The sequence below is a fragment of the Zea mays genome, chromosome 2 (assembly GCF_902167145.1).
Source record: "Zea mays cultivar B73 chromosome 2, Zm-B73-REFERENCE-NAM-5.0, whole genome shotgun sequence".
Classification (NCBI taxonomy): Eukaryota; Viridiplantae; Streptophyta; class Magnoliopsida; order Poales; family Poaceae; genus Zea; species Zea mays.
The window spans coordinates 61,024,992-61,042,869 of record NC_050097.1 but is presented as its reverse complement, the minus strand read 5'-3'; the positions used below and the strand labels follow the sequence as shown (position 1 = coordinate 61,042,869).

At 49.1% G+C, this 17,878-nt stretch overlaps 1 protein-coding gene across 1 annotated transcript; it reads left to right on the top strand.

Annotated features, from left to right (window-relative positions):
* The first annotated feature begins 13,044 nt into the window (after positions 1-13,044).
* LOC103646516 (uncharacterized) lies at positions 13,045-15,390 on the top strand. The gene is made up of 2 exons (XM_008671248.3): positions 13,045-14,702; positions 15,036-15,390. The coding sequence occupies exon 1, from the start codon at positions 13,665-13,667 to the stop codon at positions 14,697-14,699; it is 1,035 nt and encodes a 344-aa protein (XP_008669470.1). The 5' UTR covers positions 13,045-13,664; the 3' UTR covers positions 14,700-14,702; positions 15,036-15,390.
* The last annotated feature ends 2,488 nt before the right edge of the window (positions 15,391-17,878 follow it).

The window sequence follows — 17,878 nt, the reverse complement described above, 5'->3', positions numbered from 1 at the left end:
CATCTAATTCCTTAGCCTTAGTAATTAATTTATCATTCTCAAACTTAAGGCTAGAAAGAGAGGCATTCAATTTTCAATCTTAGCAATTAGACTAACATTATCATTTCTAAGATTGGTAATTGAATCATCACTAATGTTTGACTTCTCAACCTTAGCAATCAAATTAGCATTCTCAATTCTAAGGTTGGAGATAGTGTCATGGCATGTACTTAGCTCACTAGTTAATTTTTCATTTTTCTCTACCTCCTGAGCATAAGCATTTTTAGTCTTAACATGCTTTTTGTTTTCCTAAATAAGGAAGTCCTCTTGGCTATCCAAGAGTTCATCCTTCTCATGAATAGCACTAATCAATTCATTTAATTTCTCCTTTTGTTGCATGTTAAGATTGGCAAAAAGAGTGAGCAAGTTATCCTCATCATCACTAGAATTATCCTCATCACTAGAGGTTGCATACTTAGTGGAGGATCTTGATTTTACCTTCTTCTTGTCGTCCTTTGCCATGAGGCACTTGTGGCCGATGTTGGGGAAGAGAAGCCCTTTGGTGACGACGATGTTTGCGGCGTCCTCGTCGGAGGAGGAGTCGGTGGAGCTCTTGTTGGAGTCCCACTCCCAGCAAACATGGGCATCGCCACCCTTCTTCTTGTAGTATCTCTTCTTTTCTCTTCTCTTTCCCTTCTTGTCGTCGCCCCTGTCACTATCACTAGATAATGGACATCTAGCAATGAAATGACCGGGCTTACCACACTTGTAGCACACTTTCTTGGAATGGGGCTTGTAATCTCTCCCCTTCCTTTGCTTGAGGATTTGGCGAAAGCTTTTGATGATTAAATCCATCTCCTCGTTGTCGAGCTTGGAGGCGTCGATGGGAAGCCTACTTGATGTAGACTCTTCCTTCTTCTCCTCCGTCGCTTTGAATGCGACGGTTGCACCTCGGGTGTGGAGGTGGCGCCTCGCTCGATGATTTGTTTGGAGCCTTTGATCATTAGCTCAAAGCTCACAAACTTTCCTATCACTTCCTTGGGAGACATTAGTTTATATCTTGGATCACCACGAATTAATTGTACTTGAGTAGGGTTAAGAAAAATAAGTGATCTAAGAATAACCTTGACCATTTCATGGTCATCCCATTTGGTTCTCCCGAGGTTGCGCACTTGGTTCACCAAGGTCTTGAGCCGGTTGTACATCGCTTGTGGCTCCTCCCCTTGGTGAAGCATGAATCGACCGAGCTCCCCCTCGATTGTTTCCCGCTTGGTGATCTTGGTCACCTCATCTCCTTCGTGCGAGGTCTTGAGCACGTCCCAAATCTCTTTGGCACTCTTCAACCCTTGCACCTTATTATACTCCTTTCGACTTAGAGAGGCGAGGAGTATAGTAGTGGCTTGGGAGTTGAAATGTTGGATTTGTTCGACCTCCTCCGAATCATAATCCTTGTCCCCCTTCTTTGGTACCTGCGCTCCATACTCAACAATATCCCATATGCTTTTGTGGAGTGAGGTTAGGTGATGCCTCATTTTATCACTCCACATAGAATAATCTTCACCTTCAAACATAGGTGGTTTGCCTAATGGGACGGAAAGTAATGGAGTGCGTTTTGAAATGCGAGGATAGCGAAGGGGCATCTTACTATACTTCTTGCGCTCATGGCGCTTAGAAGTGGCGGATGCCGATTCCGAGCCGGAGGTGGAGGGTGACGAAGAGTCGGTCTCGTAGTAGACCACCTTCTTCATCTTCTTCTTCTTGCCACCCTTCCGTTGGGACTTGATGGAGGAAGAGGATTCCTCCTTGTGCTTGTGGGTGGACTCTCTTGAGTGAGTTCTCCCCGAGCTTGCGGACTTGTCGCCGGTCCCGATGTCCCTCATGGTGGATGCTCCCGACATCACTTCGAGCGGTTAGGCTCTAATGAAGTATCGTGCTCCGATACCAATTGAAAGTCGCCTAGAGGGGGGTGAATAGGCAAACCTAAAATTTATAAACTTTAAACACAACTATAAGCCGGGGTTAGCGTTAGAAATATAATCGAGTCCGAAAGAGAGGGTGAAAGACAAATCATAAGCAAATAGCGAGAGTGACACGATGATTTGTTTTACCGAGGTTCGGTTCTGGCAAACCTACTCCCTGTTGAGGTGGTCACAAAGACCGGGTCTCTTTCAACCCTTTCCCTCTCTCAAACGGTCACTTAGACCAAGTGAGTTTTCTCCTTAATCAAATGGGTCACTTAGACCCCACAAGGACCACTACAAACTTAGTGTCTCTTGCTTTGATTACAAGTGTCTTGAGAATAAGAATGGGAAAGAAGAAAGCACGATTGCAAAAGCCAAGCGACAAGAGCGACAAATAACACACGGATCACTCTCTCTTTCAAGTCACTAATCACTAATGATCACTTGTCTCAATTGTGGAACTTGGAGAGATTGGAGGCTTTGATTGTGTCTTGGAATGGATGGCTAGCTCTTATATTGAATGTTGAAGATTGGAATGCTTGGATGTAGTCAATGGAGGTGGTTGGGGTTGTATTTATAGCCACCAACCACTTCCTAGCTGTTGCTCCAATTCTGCCGACCGCGGACGGTCCGCGCCCCTAGTCCGGACGATCCGCCCCTGTACATCAACGGCTAAAATCGCAACGGTCAGCAGTAACGGCTATATCAACGGCTATAATGCATTAAATGTGTCGTCAGATGTCAGATAAAGGCAGTCGCGGACGGTCCGGTCGTGCACTCCGGACGGTCCGCGAGGACGCTATAATTCATTTTACCGAACCTGTCACCTTCGGGTTTTTTGGTTCCTCTCCTACCGGACGGTCCGCGCCTGAGGTCGGACGGTTCGTAGTGTACACTTGGGTTTTTGCATTGGTTCTGTCCGAGGCACACCCTAGTGTCGCGGATGGTCCGCCTTAAAGGCCCAGACGGTCCGCGCTTAGTCTGTTTTTTCCAAAAAGCTTCTCCTATCCAGAATAATCTACGGTATTCCAGACAGTTGACTTGAAATAGTTGTAGATGAACTTATGCACCTGTAAAACTTATAATCTAGAGCAAACTAGTTAGTCCAATTATTTGTATTGGGCAATTCAACCACCAAAATCATTTAGGAAAAGGTGTAAGCCTATTTCCCTTTCAATGTCATCGACATAAATTTGGCACACAAAAAGATCACCATCACAAGTCTTTGTAAAAAGAGTGGGATCGGGTTTCCCAACCTTGAAGGCATTAGCAATTAAGAAATCTCTAAGGCATTCATACCATGCTCTTGGGGCTTGCTTAAGTCCATAGAGCGCCTTAGAGAGCTTGAACACATGGTCGGGGTACCTGTCATCCTCAAAGCCAGGGGGTTGTTCCACGTATACCTCCTCCTTTATTGGCCCATTGAGAAAAGCGCTCTTCACATCCATTTGAAATAGCCTGAAAGAGTGGTGAGCGGCATAGGCTAATAAAATTCGAATAGACTCTAGCCTAGCCACAGGAGCAAAAGTCTCCTCGAAATCCACACCTGCGACTTGAGCATAACCTTTTGCCACAAGTCAAGCATTGTTTCTTGTCACCATCCCATGCTCGTCTTGCTTGTTGCAAAACACCCACTTGGTTCCCACAACATTTTGCTTTGGACGTGGCACCAGGCTCTAAACTTCATTTCTCTTGAAGTTGTTGAGCTCTTCCTGCATGGCCAACACCCATACCAGATCCTGCAAGGCCTGTTCTACCCTGAAAGGCTCAATAGAAGAGACAAACGAGTAATGCTCACAAAAGTTAGCTAATCTTGAGCGAGTAGTTACTCCCTTGCTTATGTCACCCAGAATCTGGTCAACGGGGTGATGTCGTTGGGTCGTTGCTCGGACTTGAGTTGGAGGGGCACGTGGTGCTTCTTCCTCCATCACTTGTTCTTCCTATGCTCCCCCTTGATCATGTCCCTCTTCTTGAGGTACCTGTTCAGTTGGAGGATGCACCATTGTGGAGGAAGATGGCTGATCTTGCTCCTGTTGTTCCTGTGGTCGCACATCACCAATCGCCATCGTGCGCATTGCGGCCGTTGGAACATCATCTTCATCTATGTCATCAAGATCAACTTGCTCTCTTGGAGAGCCATTAGTCTCATCAAATACAACGTCGCTAGAGACTTCAACCAAACCCAATGATTTGTTTAAGACTCTATACATCTTTGTATTTGATTCATACCCTAGTAAAAACCCTTCTACTGCCTTGGGAGCAAATTTAGAATGTCTACCTTTCTTCACCAGAATGTAACATTTGCTCCCAAATACACGAAAGTAAGAAACGTTGGGTTTGTTACCGGTAAGGAGTTCATACGAGGTCTTCTTGAGAAGGCGATGTAGGTAGAGCCGGTTTATGGCGTGGAAAGCTGTGTTCACAGCTTCCGACCAAAACCGCTCGGGCGTCTTGAATTCTCCAAGCATCGTTCTTGCCATGTCGATAAGCGTCTTGTTCTTCCTCTCTACCACACTGTTTTGCTGTGGTGTGTAGGGAGCGGAGGTCGTGCTTGACGCCTTCTTCCTCAAGATACTCCTCCACTTGCGGATTCTTGAACTCGGACCCGTTGTCGCTTCTTACCTTTTTCACCTTGAGCTCAAATTCGTTTTGAGCCCTCCTTAGAAAGCGCTTTAGGGTCCCTTGGGTTTCTGATTTATCCTGCAAAAAGAACACTCAAGTGAAGCGGGAAAAATCATCAACAATTACAAGACCATACTTACTTCCCCCGATGCTAAGGTAGGCAACGGGTCCGAAGAGGTCCATGTGAAGAAGCTCCAGTGGTCTTGATGTTGTCATCACATTCTTGCTATGATGAGTGCTTCCCACTTGTTTCCCTGCCTGACATGCTGCACAAGGCCTATCTTTCTTGAAACAAACATTGGTTAGTCCTAACACATGTTCTCCCTTTAGAAGTTTATGAAGGTTCTTCATCCCAACATGTGCTAGACGGCGATGCCACAGCCAGCCCATACTAGTCTTAGCTATTAACCATGCATCTAGATCGGCCTCCTCTTTCAAAAAATCAACTAAGTAGAGTTTGTCGTCTAATACACCCTTAAAAGCTAATGAACCATCACTACTTCTAAAGACAGACACATCAATGTTTGTAAAAAGACAATTGTAACCCATGTGACACAATTGACTTATAGACAGAAGGTTGTAACCAAGCGACTCTACTAGAAATACATTCGATATGGAGTGCTCGTTGGTGATGGCTATCTTGCCCAAGCCTTTGACCTTGCCTTGGTTCCCATCTCCAAAGATGATCGTATCCTGGGAATCCTTGTTCTTGACGTAGGAGGTGAACATCTTCTTCTCCCCCATCATGTGGTTTGTGCATCCGCTGTCGATGATCCAGCTTGAGCCCCTGGATGCATAAACCTGCAAGGCAATTTATGCTTGGGTTTTAGGTACCCAACTCTTGTTGGGTCCTACAAGGTTAGTCACAATAACTTTTGGAACCCAAATACAAGTTTTGTCTCCCTTGCATTTAGATCCCAACTTCCTAGCAACTACCTTTGCATTCTTATATGAAAGAACAAAAGAAGTGTTGCAAGCATGAAAAACAGTAGTGGGTTCATTGCATATTTTCCTAGGCACATGATGCACCATATGATTTTTCCTAGGCCTATTTCTACCATGCACAAAAGTAGAGCTAGAGGCAAACATAGCATGTGAATCATTATAAGCAACATGAACATGACTCTTATGATGATGAGGATGACTAGCAATTTTCCTATCATAAAGAAAAGCATGGTTTCTTTGAGGACTACTAGCCATGGGGGCCTTCCCTTTCTCCTTGGTGAGAATGGGAGCCTTTTGGCTTGTTAAGTTCTTGGTTTCCCTTCGAAAACCAAGTCCATCCTTAATTGAGGGGTGTCTACCAACAGTGTAGGCATCCCTAGCAAACTTTAATTTATCAAAATCACTTTTGCAAGTCTTAAGTTGAGCATTAAGACTTGCCACTTCATCATTCAACTTAGTAATAGAAATAAGATGTTCATTACATGCATCAACATCAAAGTCCTTACATCTATTACAAATACTAACATGCTCTACACATGAATTTATTTTACTAACTTCCTCTAGCTTAGCATTTAAATCATCATTTAAATTCTTTAAGCTAGATATAGATTCATAGCAAGCAGATAACTCAGAAGATAGCATTTCATTTCTCTTAGTTTCTAAAGCAAGAGACTTTTGTACACTAACAAATTTGTCATGTTCCTCATACAAAATGTCCTCTTGTTTTTCTAGCAGTCTATCTTTTTCATTTAGAGCATCAATTAATTCATTAATTTTCTCTTCTTTGGCTCTATCTAAACCTTTAAATAAACTAGAGTAATCTACTTATCATCGGATTCCTCATCACTAGAAGAAGAGTACTTCGGAGAATCTCGAATACATACCTTCTTCTCCTTAGCCATGAGGCAAGTGTGACGTTTGTTGGGGAAGAGCGAAGACTTGTTGAAGGCCGGGGCTGCCAGTCCTTCATCGTCGGAGTCAGATGAAGAGCAGTCTGAATCCAATTCTTTTCCAAGGTGTGCCTCGCCCTTCGCCCTCTTGTAAACCTTCTTCTTCTCCCTCTTCCCATACTTTTCTTGTTCCTGGTCATTATCATTATTGGGGCATTGAGCTATAAAATGATCAATCTTATCGCATTTGAAGCAGGAGCGCTTTCCCCTTATTTTATTCTTGGAGGGGTATTCTTTGCATCCTTTGAGCGCGATCTTGAAGCGCTTGATGATAAGCGCCATCTCATCTTCATTGAGTCCAGCAGCTTCCACTTGAGCTACCTTGCTCGGTAGCGCCTCCTTGCTGCTTGTTGCTTTGAGAGCAACGGGCTGCGGCTCGTAGATGGGTAGTGGACCGTTCAAGGCGTCATCCACGTATCGTGCCTCCTTTACCATCATGCGCCCACTCACAAATTTTCTGAGTATCTCCTCGGGCATCATTTTGGTGTACTTGGGGTTTTCACGAATAAGATTGACAAGATGGGGGTCAATTACAGTAAATGACCTTAGCATGAGTCGGACGACATCATGATCCGTCCATCTTGTGCTTCCATAGCTTTGGATCTTGTTGATGAGGGTCTTGAGCATGTTGTAGGTTTGTGTTGGCTCCTCTCCCCTGATCATCGCAAATCTTCCCAGCTCGCCTTCCACCAACTCCATTTTGGTGATCATGGTGGCATCGTTTCCCTCATGAGATATCTTGAGGGTGTCCCAGATTTGCTTGGCATTGTCCAAGCCACTCACCTTATTGTACTCATCCCTGCAAAGAGATGCTAGTAGCATAGTAGTAGCTTGGGCACTCTTATGAATTTGCTCATTTATAAAAATGGCATTGTCAGTACTATCAAAGTGCATTCTGTTTTCAACAATCTCCCAGATGCTAGGATGGAGAGAAAATAAATGACTACGCATTTTATGACTCCAAAAAGAATAGTCTTCTCCATCAAAGTGAGGAGGTTTCCCAAGTGGAATTGATAGCAAATGAGCATTTGAATTAAATGGAATACGGGAGTAGTCAAATGAATAGTTTTGATTGACCGTTTTCCTTTTTGAAGAGTCGTCATCGTCGTGTGGTGAAGAAGATGAGGCATCGCTGTCATAGTAGATGATCTTCTTAATGCACCTCTTCTTCTTCCCTTCTCTCTTCTTTTGACTCGAGCCTGAGTCAGTAGGCTTGTCGTCTCTTAGCTCATTGACGACAGACTCCTTTTCCTTGTCGTTGACCACCATCCCCTTTCCCTTAGGATCCATCTCTTCGGGCGGTTAGTCCCTTAGATGAAGAGTACGACTCTGATACCAATTGAGAGCACCTAGAGGGGGGGTGAATAGGTGATCCTGTAAAATCAAACACTAAATAGCCACAAAACTTAGTTATTAAAGTGTTAGCGCAACTAAGTAGTTTCGAAGTCAATTCTTGTGGATAAAACAATCACTGAGAAGACAACGCAAGAGACACACGATTTTTATCCCGTGGTTCGGCCAAGTAACACTTGCCTACTTCCATGTTGTGGCGTCCCAATGGACGAGGGTTGCACTCAACCCCTTTCAAGCGATCCAATGATCAACTTGAATACCACGACTTTCTTCCTTATAGTCTTTTTCCCGTTTGCGAGGAATCTCCACAATTTGGAGTCTCTCGCCCTTACAAATGAGATCACAAAGAAAGCACAGAGTAAGGTTGGGAAGAGCAACACACACAAGACCCAAATACGCAGTACACCCACGCACATAAGTGAAGACTTGAGCTCAAATGACAACTCAGGGAGTGCACAACTCGAATGGAGCCCAAATCACTAACACAACGAAGCGAATGTGTGAGAGCGGAGTCTGGATGCTTAAGAATACTTAGAGAATTCTTGGGTAGCTCCTCCATGCGCCTAGGGGTCCCTTTTATAGCCCCAAGGCAGCTAGGAGCCGTTGGAGGCCAACAAGGAAGGCTATCCTTGCCTTCTGTCGAGTGGCGCACCGGACAGTCTGTTGCGCCACAGGACAGGTCCTGTAGACGGTCCGGTGTGGGATCTCCTTCCAAATTTGGCATATCTGACCGTTGCTCCTCTGGGCTGATTGGCGCACCGGACACTATCCGGTGCACACCGGACAGTCCGGTGCACCAGCTGACCGTTGGAGTAGTTCACGTGTCGTGCGAAGATTGCGCGACCGACCGTTGCGCTAGTGAAAGTTGGCTCACCGAACAGTCCGGTGCACCACCGGACAGTCCAGTGATTTTTAGCCGTACGTCGCCGTCAAATCCCGAGAGCAGCGAGTTTACTGAGGACCAGCCTGGCGCACCGGACAGTCCAGTGTGCCAGACTGAATTGGTGTTGGCTGTACACAGCCAACTCTTTTCCCTTTTCTTCTCTTCTTCTTTTGTCACTGTTTCGAGCACTTGGATACCCATGTTAGTAGACAAAACAATATACCAAGTCTAGAAACATACCTTTTACTTTGATTTGCACCTTTCACACATTTAGCACATTAGTACTCAAATAATGTGTTGGGCATCTAATCACCAAAATACTTATAGAAATTGCCCAAGGGCACATTTCCCTTTCAATCTCCCTCTATGTTTTTGGTGAATCTAAAGGTTTTGAAGAGTACATCAAGGTTGCTCATAATCCTAGATTCTCTATTGTCTCTAAAAACTACTACTAGAAATTTCGCCAAGTACTTTACTGCTTCTCACGTGTTCATCTTATTGATTCTTTGACTGGTATTTTTTTTCTATTGCTCTTACTTCTGATATATGGTTTGTCAATGCTAAGGAGGATAATCTTAGTATGGTTGTTCATTATGTTAATCATGAGTGGCAATTAAAGAAAAGGGTCCTCGAGTTTAGGCTCATTGATGAGTCTCATAGTGGTCATAACATTGTTGATCGTATTTCTATTGCGCTAGAGGAGTATTGTTTAATTTTCTTACTTTTGATGTTGCTTCTCCTAATATCAATACCATTGTCAAACTTATTCCTACACTATCTACATATGTTGGTGAAATGTTCTTCCATCACCGTTGTGCTTGTCATATATTAATCTTATGGTTAAATCTACTTTGGATGTGATCAAGAAATATCTTGAAGCATTTAGAACTGCAATGTCTTTCATAAATTCTTTTAACTAGCGCATTTCTGCATTTAAGCGATATTGCATTATTGTTAATCTTTGTTCAAGAAAGTTTGGTTTGGATATAGATGTGAGGTGGAACTCTACATACCTTCCATGCTTAAGCATCTTATCCCTTACAAGCAGACATTTGATTTGTTTATTTAAACTAACTATCCTAGGGATGATGAGGAGCCTTTACTTTTAACAAGTGACCACTGAAATGCTGCAGAGAAGGTATTATTATTCCTTGAATTGTTTTATGAATCTATTGTTGAACTTTCTAGCGTTTATTATCCTATACCTCCACTTATGTTGCATCATCTTTATCTTATATCTAAGCACTTGAAGCATTGTGAGAATGATATGTTGCTTAGGCATGTGGTTGTTCCCATGCAAGATATCTATCTTAAGTTCTAGTGGGTAATTCATTTGCTTTATTCTGTTGCATCAAGAACTGGGAGGTTGTAGAAGCAAGGCTTCAGCACCAGGTGGAGGACAAGAAACTTGAAGAATATTTTGATAGTCTGTATCTAGATGGTTCTACTGATTCAAATGTGTAACTGAAACTTTGAACTCCTATAATTTTGATATGATTGAGCTACATTGTACTCTTTTTTAATCTAGGGTTTCGTATGAGGTGTAAGTTTTACCTAGATAGTTTTTTTAATTAGGCAGCCACTGCACTAGCTCAAACTTTTTGAAAATACGTGTTTCCTTTCTTGTCTCTCTGATTATGTGATAGCATTCTGGATTATCTGTTCAAAAAATAATTTTTAAAATTTTAAATGATATTTGATGAATTTTGGATGTGTTTGGGACTTGGAGTATTGTCTGGTCTATTGTTGTGCTAGGCCAGCACTATCACGGTAGAGCCTGCCATGCCACCATGTCAACTGAGCCCAAAAAATGGCCTCTCGTGCCGTGCATGGACTAGCAGTTTGGCACGAAGGCACGACTTGACCCACACTTAGTTGGGTTATGCCTAGTCCCGATATAAATGGGTCATGACCAATTAAATATCTTCCTGTGCAGACAAGTTCTTGTTCAGGATGCAAACCATAATAAGAGCCCACAAAGCTCTCTACACTCAGGAGCAGAATGTTGTGAAAGCTGAGCCAGTGGGCTGGCTAGTAGTGGCTACTGGACTGTTATATTCGTGCAGCTATTGATTAGGCCCAAGTCACTATAGTCTATAGGCCCAACACATTTACTTCGTCTCGACTTATAATTTCCCCTCTCTATTTCTTGTTTTCCCGGAAGCATAGCCACCATTTCTTCGCGTACGCGACGAAGCCGCTCCTAAACACATCAACAGAGTAAGGTACCTTTAAACCTGACTAATTACGCGCGCCACCGACTGTATAGGCAAAAAAACTCTCGAGGCACTAGCACGTTGCAGCACCTTTATAGTACTCGACTAATTGCTAGCCGTGCGCCCGGGTGTTGTTATTGTTACTGTAGCATAGCATAGCATGCCATGCCATGGGATCATTTGTGCAAGCACAGACCTGTGTTTGTCTGCTCTAGGGATGGCAACGGGGATTTCCCCGTCGGGGGATAGCTTCCCATCCCCGTCCCCGCGGGGACAAAAATTCCCCATCCCCATCCCCGTGAACGCTCACGGGGGAGCTTTTTCTCCCATCCCCGTCCCCGTCGGGGTATTTATCCCCGTGGGGAACCCCGCGGGGAATCTGTCCCTGCTAGAAGTACAATATTTAAAGATAAATTTAAATTGATTGTATCAAATTAATATAAATTTAACAAACAAGATTGAAAATTACAAAAGACATCTACTTTAGAGTTTAGTTTTCAATTTTATAACATGCCATACACTGAGTTCTTACTATAATTTTAACAAGTAAATTGACTAACTTGGATAAAATAGTTTCGTGGGGCGGATACACGGGGAACGGGGACGGGGGATGGTTCCCCGTCCCCGTCCCCGCGAACCCGACGGGGATTAAATTTCCCCCATTTAGATCCCCGCGGGGACTAAATTCGTCTCATACCCGTCCCCTAATAGGGGAATTCCCCGCGGGGAATCGGGGATCGGTCCCCATTGCCATCTCTAGTCTGCTCCCTGCCAAGTGACCCCCGTCGTCGTCGCGCTATCGCAGAGCAGGTGCTGCCGTGAAATTTCCAGTAATTTTATCTCGTCGTGAGAAGAATAAAGAAAACACGTACGGCGAGTACTTGCGGTTTCGCTGGATGGGGTGGGGGCATGAATCTTGCGTTGTCCAACGCCCCAGTCCGGCCGGCGCCGGTCACATGGTTGTGTCTGGCGCAAAGGGCGTTTCGCAGCCGTGTTTTGTTTACTACGAGCGCAGGCAAAGGCGATGCGTGCAGCAGTGCAGGGTCGTTCACTGCTTCGGCAGGAGCAAGTAGTAGTAGGGGCGTGCCGGCCGGCGGCCGGCCAACCGCCAGTAAAAGCGATCTTTCGTTGGGCGCCAGCATGCATGCATCAACGCCGAGGACGGTTCGGCACGCCACGCACCCACACGCATACGCGGTGGCCACCGGCTGCCAGTGCCGGCTGGAGATAGGAGTAGCCAGCCCTCTCTTCCCTTGGCCACAGGCAACGGCGCCGCTCCCGACTTTAATTACCACTCATGCGCGACGCCCACCCAGTTCCCTATTCTATTTCACCAAGCGGTCGCACGCACATGCGCGACGGGGCAAGGGAGGAAGGTTCGGCGCTGAAAACCCTGTGGCCGGTGACCGCACGGCAGTAGTACGGCACGGGAAGCTATAGCTGCGTCCGTGCCCGTGCGCACGGCAGTACGGAAGCCGGGGACGAGCCGACGAGGAGGAGGCAGGAGGGAAGGGATAGTTGGGTGGGTTCGCTGGGGGGAACGCACACCCCGAGCGCCGCCGCTTGGTTTGTCGCGGGGCGAGACGCGTCGGCAGTGCAGGTCCACTGCTGCCCTGCCTGTGGCTGTCCCGGCTGGCAGTGGCAGCTTTGGACTTTTTCACTTTCGGAGCTGGTCTCCGGCTCTGGCTTGCGGTCAGGGAGCCTGTCAGGGCGCGCAGTGCCACCACGACGGGGGTATTTTCGTGGTCTCCAGTTGGAAACGTGTGCTCCTAGTCCTAGACTTGCATCATGTCCGACGTTTTAGCGTTTGGCCCTCGTGTTGTAATAACCGTCCGTGTTTTCGGTAGCACCGTCGTGTCCATTATTCTTTCCATGACTCCATCCGGTATGCACGGAATTCCTTGTTGCAGATTGCAGTACTGTGTGAGTTGCATGATGGTCAAATCTGCGTACTATACTGTTATCAACTTTTAGCGTCGCCACGGCATCCGGGATACGGCGTACGTGGTGTACTATGGACGTGGCCCATTCTACCTCGGCCTAGAGCCGCCCTCGTGCCAGGGCTTCCCTCTGTGGCGGCAGCCGGCAGGTGCCGCCCCCCGTTTCGTTTGGGAAGTTTCAGTGGAACCATTTGTTACTAAAGCGCGGTAGCCGGTAGAGAAAGAGATGCGTTCTCTCGCGACTCCTCGCATTGCTCGTACCCTGACCCGGCAGTTTACAACAAAAGCCCGGAAACGGAAGGGAAAAAGCCCGAAAGGGTAGTAAGTACAAAGTTGAAGGAGGCCGAAACCGAGATTTGCCTCGGCTACACGCGAATCTGTGCTCCCGCTGGACCCACTGGTGATTGAAGGGAATTAAAAGGAGCACGGCGGGAGGAAACTGAAACTGTTAGAGCTGTGGTGGTGGCAGAGCAGTGGTAACGGAAGAGATGCATATGGCATATGAGCTGGGGATGAGAGCGAAAGGGTTATACCTACCTTGTACAAGCCCCAGTCGACTGCCTGGCAGGCTTCCCAGTCAAGAGATACCTTTCTCCTGCGATTACCTCTTTTTCTAATGCCCGTCGCCATCGCCAGTTCAACGTAATGCCGGTGCTGCCCGCAAAGCCATCCCCCGTCCCTGCACGCCCCCGCCCCCGCCCCGCGGCCCGGTGGTGGTAATAAGTGGTAGGCGGCCGAAGAATTCCAGGTCGGGGTGCTCGTCCGTCCGTCCGTCCAAGAAGAGGACGACACGAGAGAAGGAAGGTAACCGAGGCATGAAGGACCTGGTGTCGTGCTTCAGCGAGCACGCCGTGCGGATCTCCGACGTGGCCTGCTCTGGCTCCAGCGCCGCCAATGCGGCGGCGGCGGCGGCGGGCGCACCGGAGGCCGCCGGCGGGCGGGCGCCGGCCGTGAGCGCGGTGACCACCGCGTACCGCTCGCGGCTCGCGGCGTCCGGGAAGGAGCTGCTCATCGACGTCACCTGGTCGCGGGCGCCCGACGGGCCCGCGCTCTCCGTCGCGGTCCACGAGGCGGCAGCGGCCGCCGCCCCGCGCAGCCGCGCCGCGGCGCCGCGGCACCTGCACAGGAAGAAGGGGAGCGGGACGTTCACGGCGGGCAGCTGCGTGGTGGGCGTGTTCTGGGACTACGGCGCGGCGCGGTACGCCGGTGGCGCGGGGCCCGAGCCGGCCTCCGGCTTCTACGTCGCCGTGGTGGCGGACGCCGAGTTCGTGCTCCTGCTGGGCGACCTCAGCCGCGGGTACGTCGACCGCCTGCACGGCGGGATACCGGTCGCCGCGTCCCGGCTGGCGCGCCGCCGGGAGCGCTTCGTCGGGCGCGGCCGCTGGGCCACCAAGGCCCGGTTCCTGGAGTCGGGCGACGAGCACGAGATCGGCGTCGTGCTGCGCGACGCCGACGCCGACGCCGAGGCGTGGGTCACCGTCGACGGCCTCAGGGTCGTGCAGCTCCGCCGGCTCCGCTGGAACTTCCGCGGCTGCCACACCATCTTCCTCGACGGCGGCGCCCCCGTCGACATGACGTGGGACCTGCACGGCTGGCTCTTCCACGCCCACGCGCCCGCCGCCGAGTTGCCCCACTCGTCTTCCTCCTGCGCTGTGTTCACGTTCCAGGCGCGCGGCGCGTCAGAGGCAAAGCTGTGGACGGACGACGATTGCTTCCACTACGGAGAGGAGCCGGACAAGCTGCCGGTGACGCCGACCCGTCGGCGGCAGAAGGCGGCAGCCGGTGGGGCGTCGGGGCAGGGGTTCTGCCTGCTGATCCAAGGCTTCAGAGGCTTTTCCAAGAACACTTAACCTGTACATGCCGTTAGAGACTTTCACTTTCTATCGCCATTTTTTCACTTCTTGCTTGGGGTTTGTCTTGGATTGATTAGGATTGACATTCAGCTGCTTGACTCTTGTCCATTAATCTGATGCATGGCAAGGGGTGGTGTGATTGTGAATGGTAGGGATAGTGTCAGATAGAGAGGTTGACACACAGAAAGAGATGCTTTTGTTTCAGTTTGCCGCACCCCTGTACTGATTTCATACAATGACATATTGACATGTATTAACGGTGTTCTGCTAGTTACGTATCAGAAATACACCAAAGGTTGAATCTTATGTTTAGTCCTTTTATTTCATACTCAGGTACTAAAAAGGTGGTCAAATTACGAATGAGCGAACGCGATAGCGGGTCTCCCGTCTTGAACTGCGGCGCAATCCTAGTTACTTACATACCAGGATGGATGACTGCCCCATCAGCTCAATGAGCAACCGCGGGTCACACGTCTTGAACTGCAGCGACTTGAAGAAGGCGCCTCTGCAAGGATGTGCACCCGGCGGTGGAGGCAGCTGCCGAGGCAGATAGCTGCAAAAACTAAAGTTGCTCTAGTTATCAGAACTCTGACGGAACATCTAAGGATCATCCTCACATCAAGTACCTGCTCTAAATTGGGAGCACTCAAAATCATGAACTCATACTTCAGAAATAACATAATTTTCAATATGATTCTTGCCCCTAAAGCAAAATTTTCCATGGTAGATTCGATTTTGAATCTTACTGCGGCTACGGACATACAAAGCTTCTCCACTCGAGCCGACAGCATCTTCTGAGTTAACCATCTGTCTCATCTTTTCTTTTGCAGTCAAAGCTTCATACACTTTAGCCAGCACGGTTAGAGTATCACGACTGTATAGGATGGTATCTCGAAAATTGCTAAACGATGCAGGGAGGAAACACTGGAGAAGAAGAGTTAGGTCTTCATCATCAAACTTTACCTTCATAGATGTCAGATCGGCCACGATCTCCTTAAACACCGATATGTGCGTCAGAATAGAACCTCCTTCATGTAACTTGTGGGAGAACAACTTCATCTTGACATGCATCTTGCTGGTTAGATCCTTCGGCATACAGATCGACTCCAGCTACAACCAGAGTGCACTGACGGTTTTCTCCTCCAAACTTCTGCAGGATATTGTTAGACAGATGAAGGTGAATATGTGCGAGCGCCTTACGATCCTTGCGCCTCTCCTCATCAGTCCAAGTCCTGATGTCCTTTTTGCCAAACCCATCTAGGGCAACATCCAGATCGCGATCAGCATGCGAGAGAATCGCCCGCATCTTCACTTGCCACAGCGAGAAACTGAGAGCACCTAGAGGGGGGGTGAATAGGTGATCCTGTAAAACTTAGACTTATAGCCACAAAAACTTGTTAAGTGTTAGCACAATTATTGCCAAGTGGCTAGAGAGGAGTCTCAACAAAACACAATACCACAAGAGATCAAACACAGAGAGGACACAGTGGTTTATCCCGTGGTTCGGCCAAGACCAACGCTTGCCTACTCCACGTTGTGGCGTCCCAACGGACGAGGGTTGCAATCAACCCCTCTCAAGCGGTCCAAAGACCCACTTGAATACCACGGTGTTTTGCTTGCTTTTTCTCAATCCCGTTTGCGAGGAATCTCCACAACTTGGAGCCTCTCGCCCTTACAATTGAAGTTTACAAATAAACACAGAGCAAGGGGGGAATGAGCAACGCACACAAGATTTCAAAAGATCAGAGCAACACGCACACAAGCAGCAACAAGAGCTCGCAACACAACTCAAAGAGTACACAACTCCACAAGAGCTCTATATGCTATCACAATGAATCGAATGCGTGAGATCAATGTCTTGGTGCTTAGAAAGGTTGTAGGAATGCTTGGTGTTCTCCTCCATGCGCCTAGGGGTCCCTTTTATAGCCCCAAGGCAGCTAGGAGCCGTTGAGAACAAATCTGGAAGGCCATCCTTGCCTTCTGTCGTCGGGCGCACCGGACAGTCCGGTGCACACCGGACACTGTCCGGTGCCCGATTTCTTTCCTTAACAGGCGCAGCCGACCGTTGCCGACCGTTGCAGATCTGGCGCACCGGACAGTCCTGTCGGCGTTTCGAGACATGGGGGTCCCTAAGCCGACGAGTGAGTGTGCTGCGTGCCCCAGCCCAGATGGGTCGAGCGCGTGGGCGAGCGCGAAGGGGGGAGAGGCGAGGTGGCCGGAGCCGAGCGTGAGAGAGGTGGAAGTCCCGCGGCCTTCGTGTTCGTCCCGCGCCCAGGTCGGGTGCGCTTGCAGTAGGGGGGTTACAAGCGTCCACGCGGGTGAGGGAAGCGAGCGGCCCCAAGAGAGCGCCTGTCCCGTCCTCGGTCCCGCGCGGCCAACCTTCTCTGAGAAGGCCCTGGTCCTCCCTTTTATAGTCGTAAGGAGAGGATCCAGGTGTACAATGGGGGGTGTAGCAGAGTGCTACGTGTCTAGCGGAGGGAGAGCTAGCGCCCTAGGTACATGCCAATGTGGCAGCCGGAGAGATCTGGGCACCCTGCTGGCGTGATGTCGTGGCTGTCGGAGGTGCGGCGGAGCCTGGTGGAGGGACAGCTGTTGGAGCTGTCGAGTCCCTGCTGACGTCGTCCTGCTTCCGTAAGAGAGCTGGGGGCCGCCGTCGTCATAGAGTTTGTGGAGCGCCATCATTGCCCCTCCGGCGGAGCTGGCCGGATGAGACGCCGGTCTTGTCCTCCGTGACCCGAGTCGATTCGGGGTAGGATGATGATGGCGCCTCCTGTTGACGTGGCGGTCTGTGCCCTAGGCAGGGCGACGTGGGGGTTCCTCCGAAGCCGAGGTTGAGTCTGCCTTTTGTTGCCGTGGCCGAGCCCGAGCCAAGGGGTCGGGCGAGGCGGAAGTCGTTCGGCCGAGGCCAGGGCGGAGTCCGAGCCCTGGGGTCGGGCGAAGCGGAGTTTCGTCGTCTTCCGGGTGTTAGCCCGAGTCCGAGCCCTGGGGTCGGGCGGAGCGGAGTTCGCCGTCTTCCGGGTCTTAGCCCGAGTTCGAGCCCTGGGGTCGGGCGGAGCGGAGTTCGCCGTCTTCCGGGTCTTAGCCCGAGTCCGAGCCCTGGGGTCGGGCGGAGCGGAGTTCGCCGTGGCGCCTTTGGCCGATTTCTTTCCTTAACAGGCGCAGCCGACCGTTGCCGA

Excerpts from the sequence above, each read along its gene's own strand:
- LOC103646516 (XM_008671248.3), top strand. The coding sequence starts at position 13,665 with ATGAAGGACCTGGTGTCGTGCTTCAGCGAGCACGCCGTGCGGATCTCC.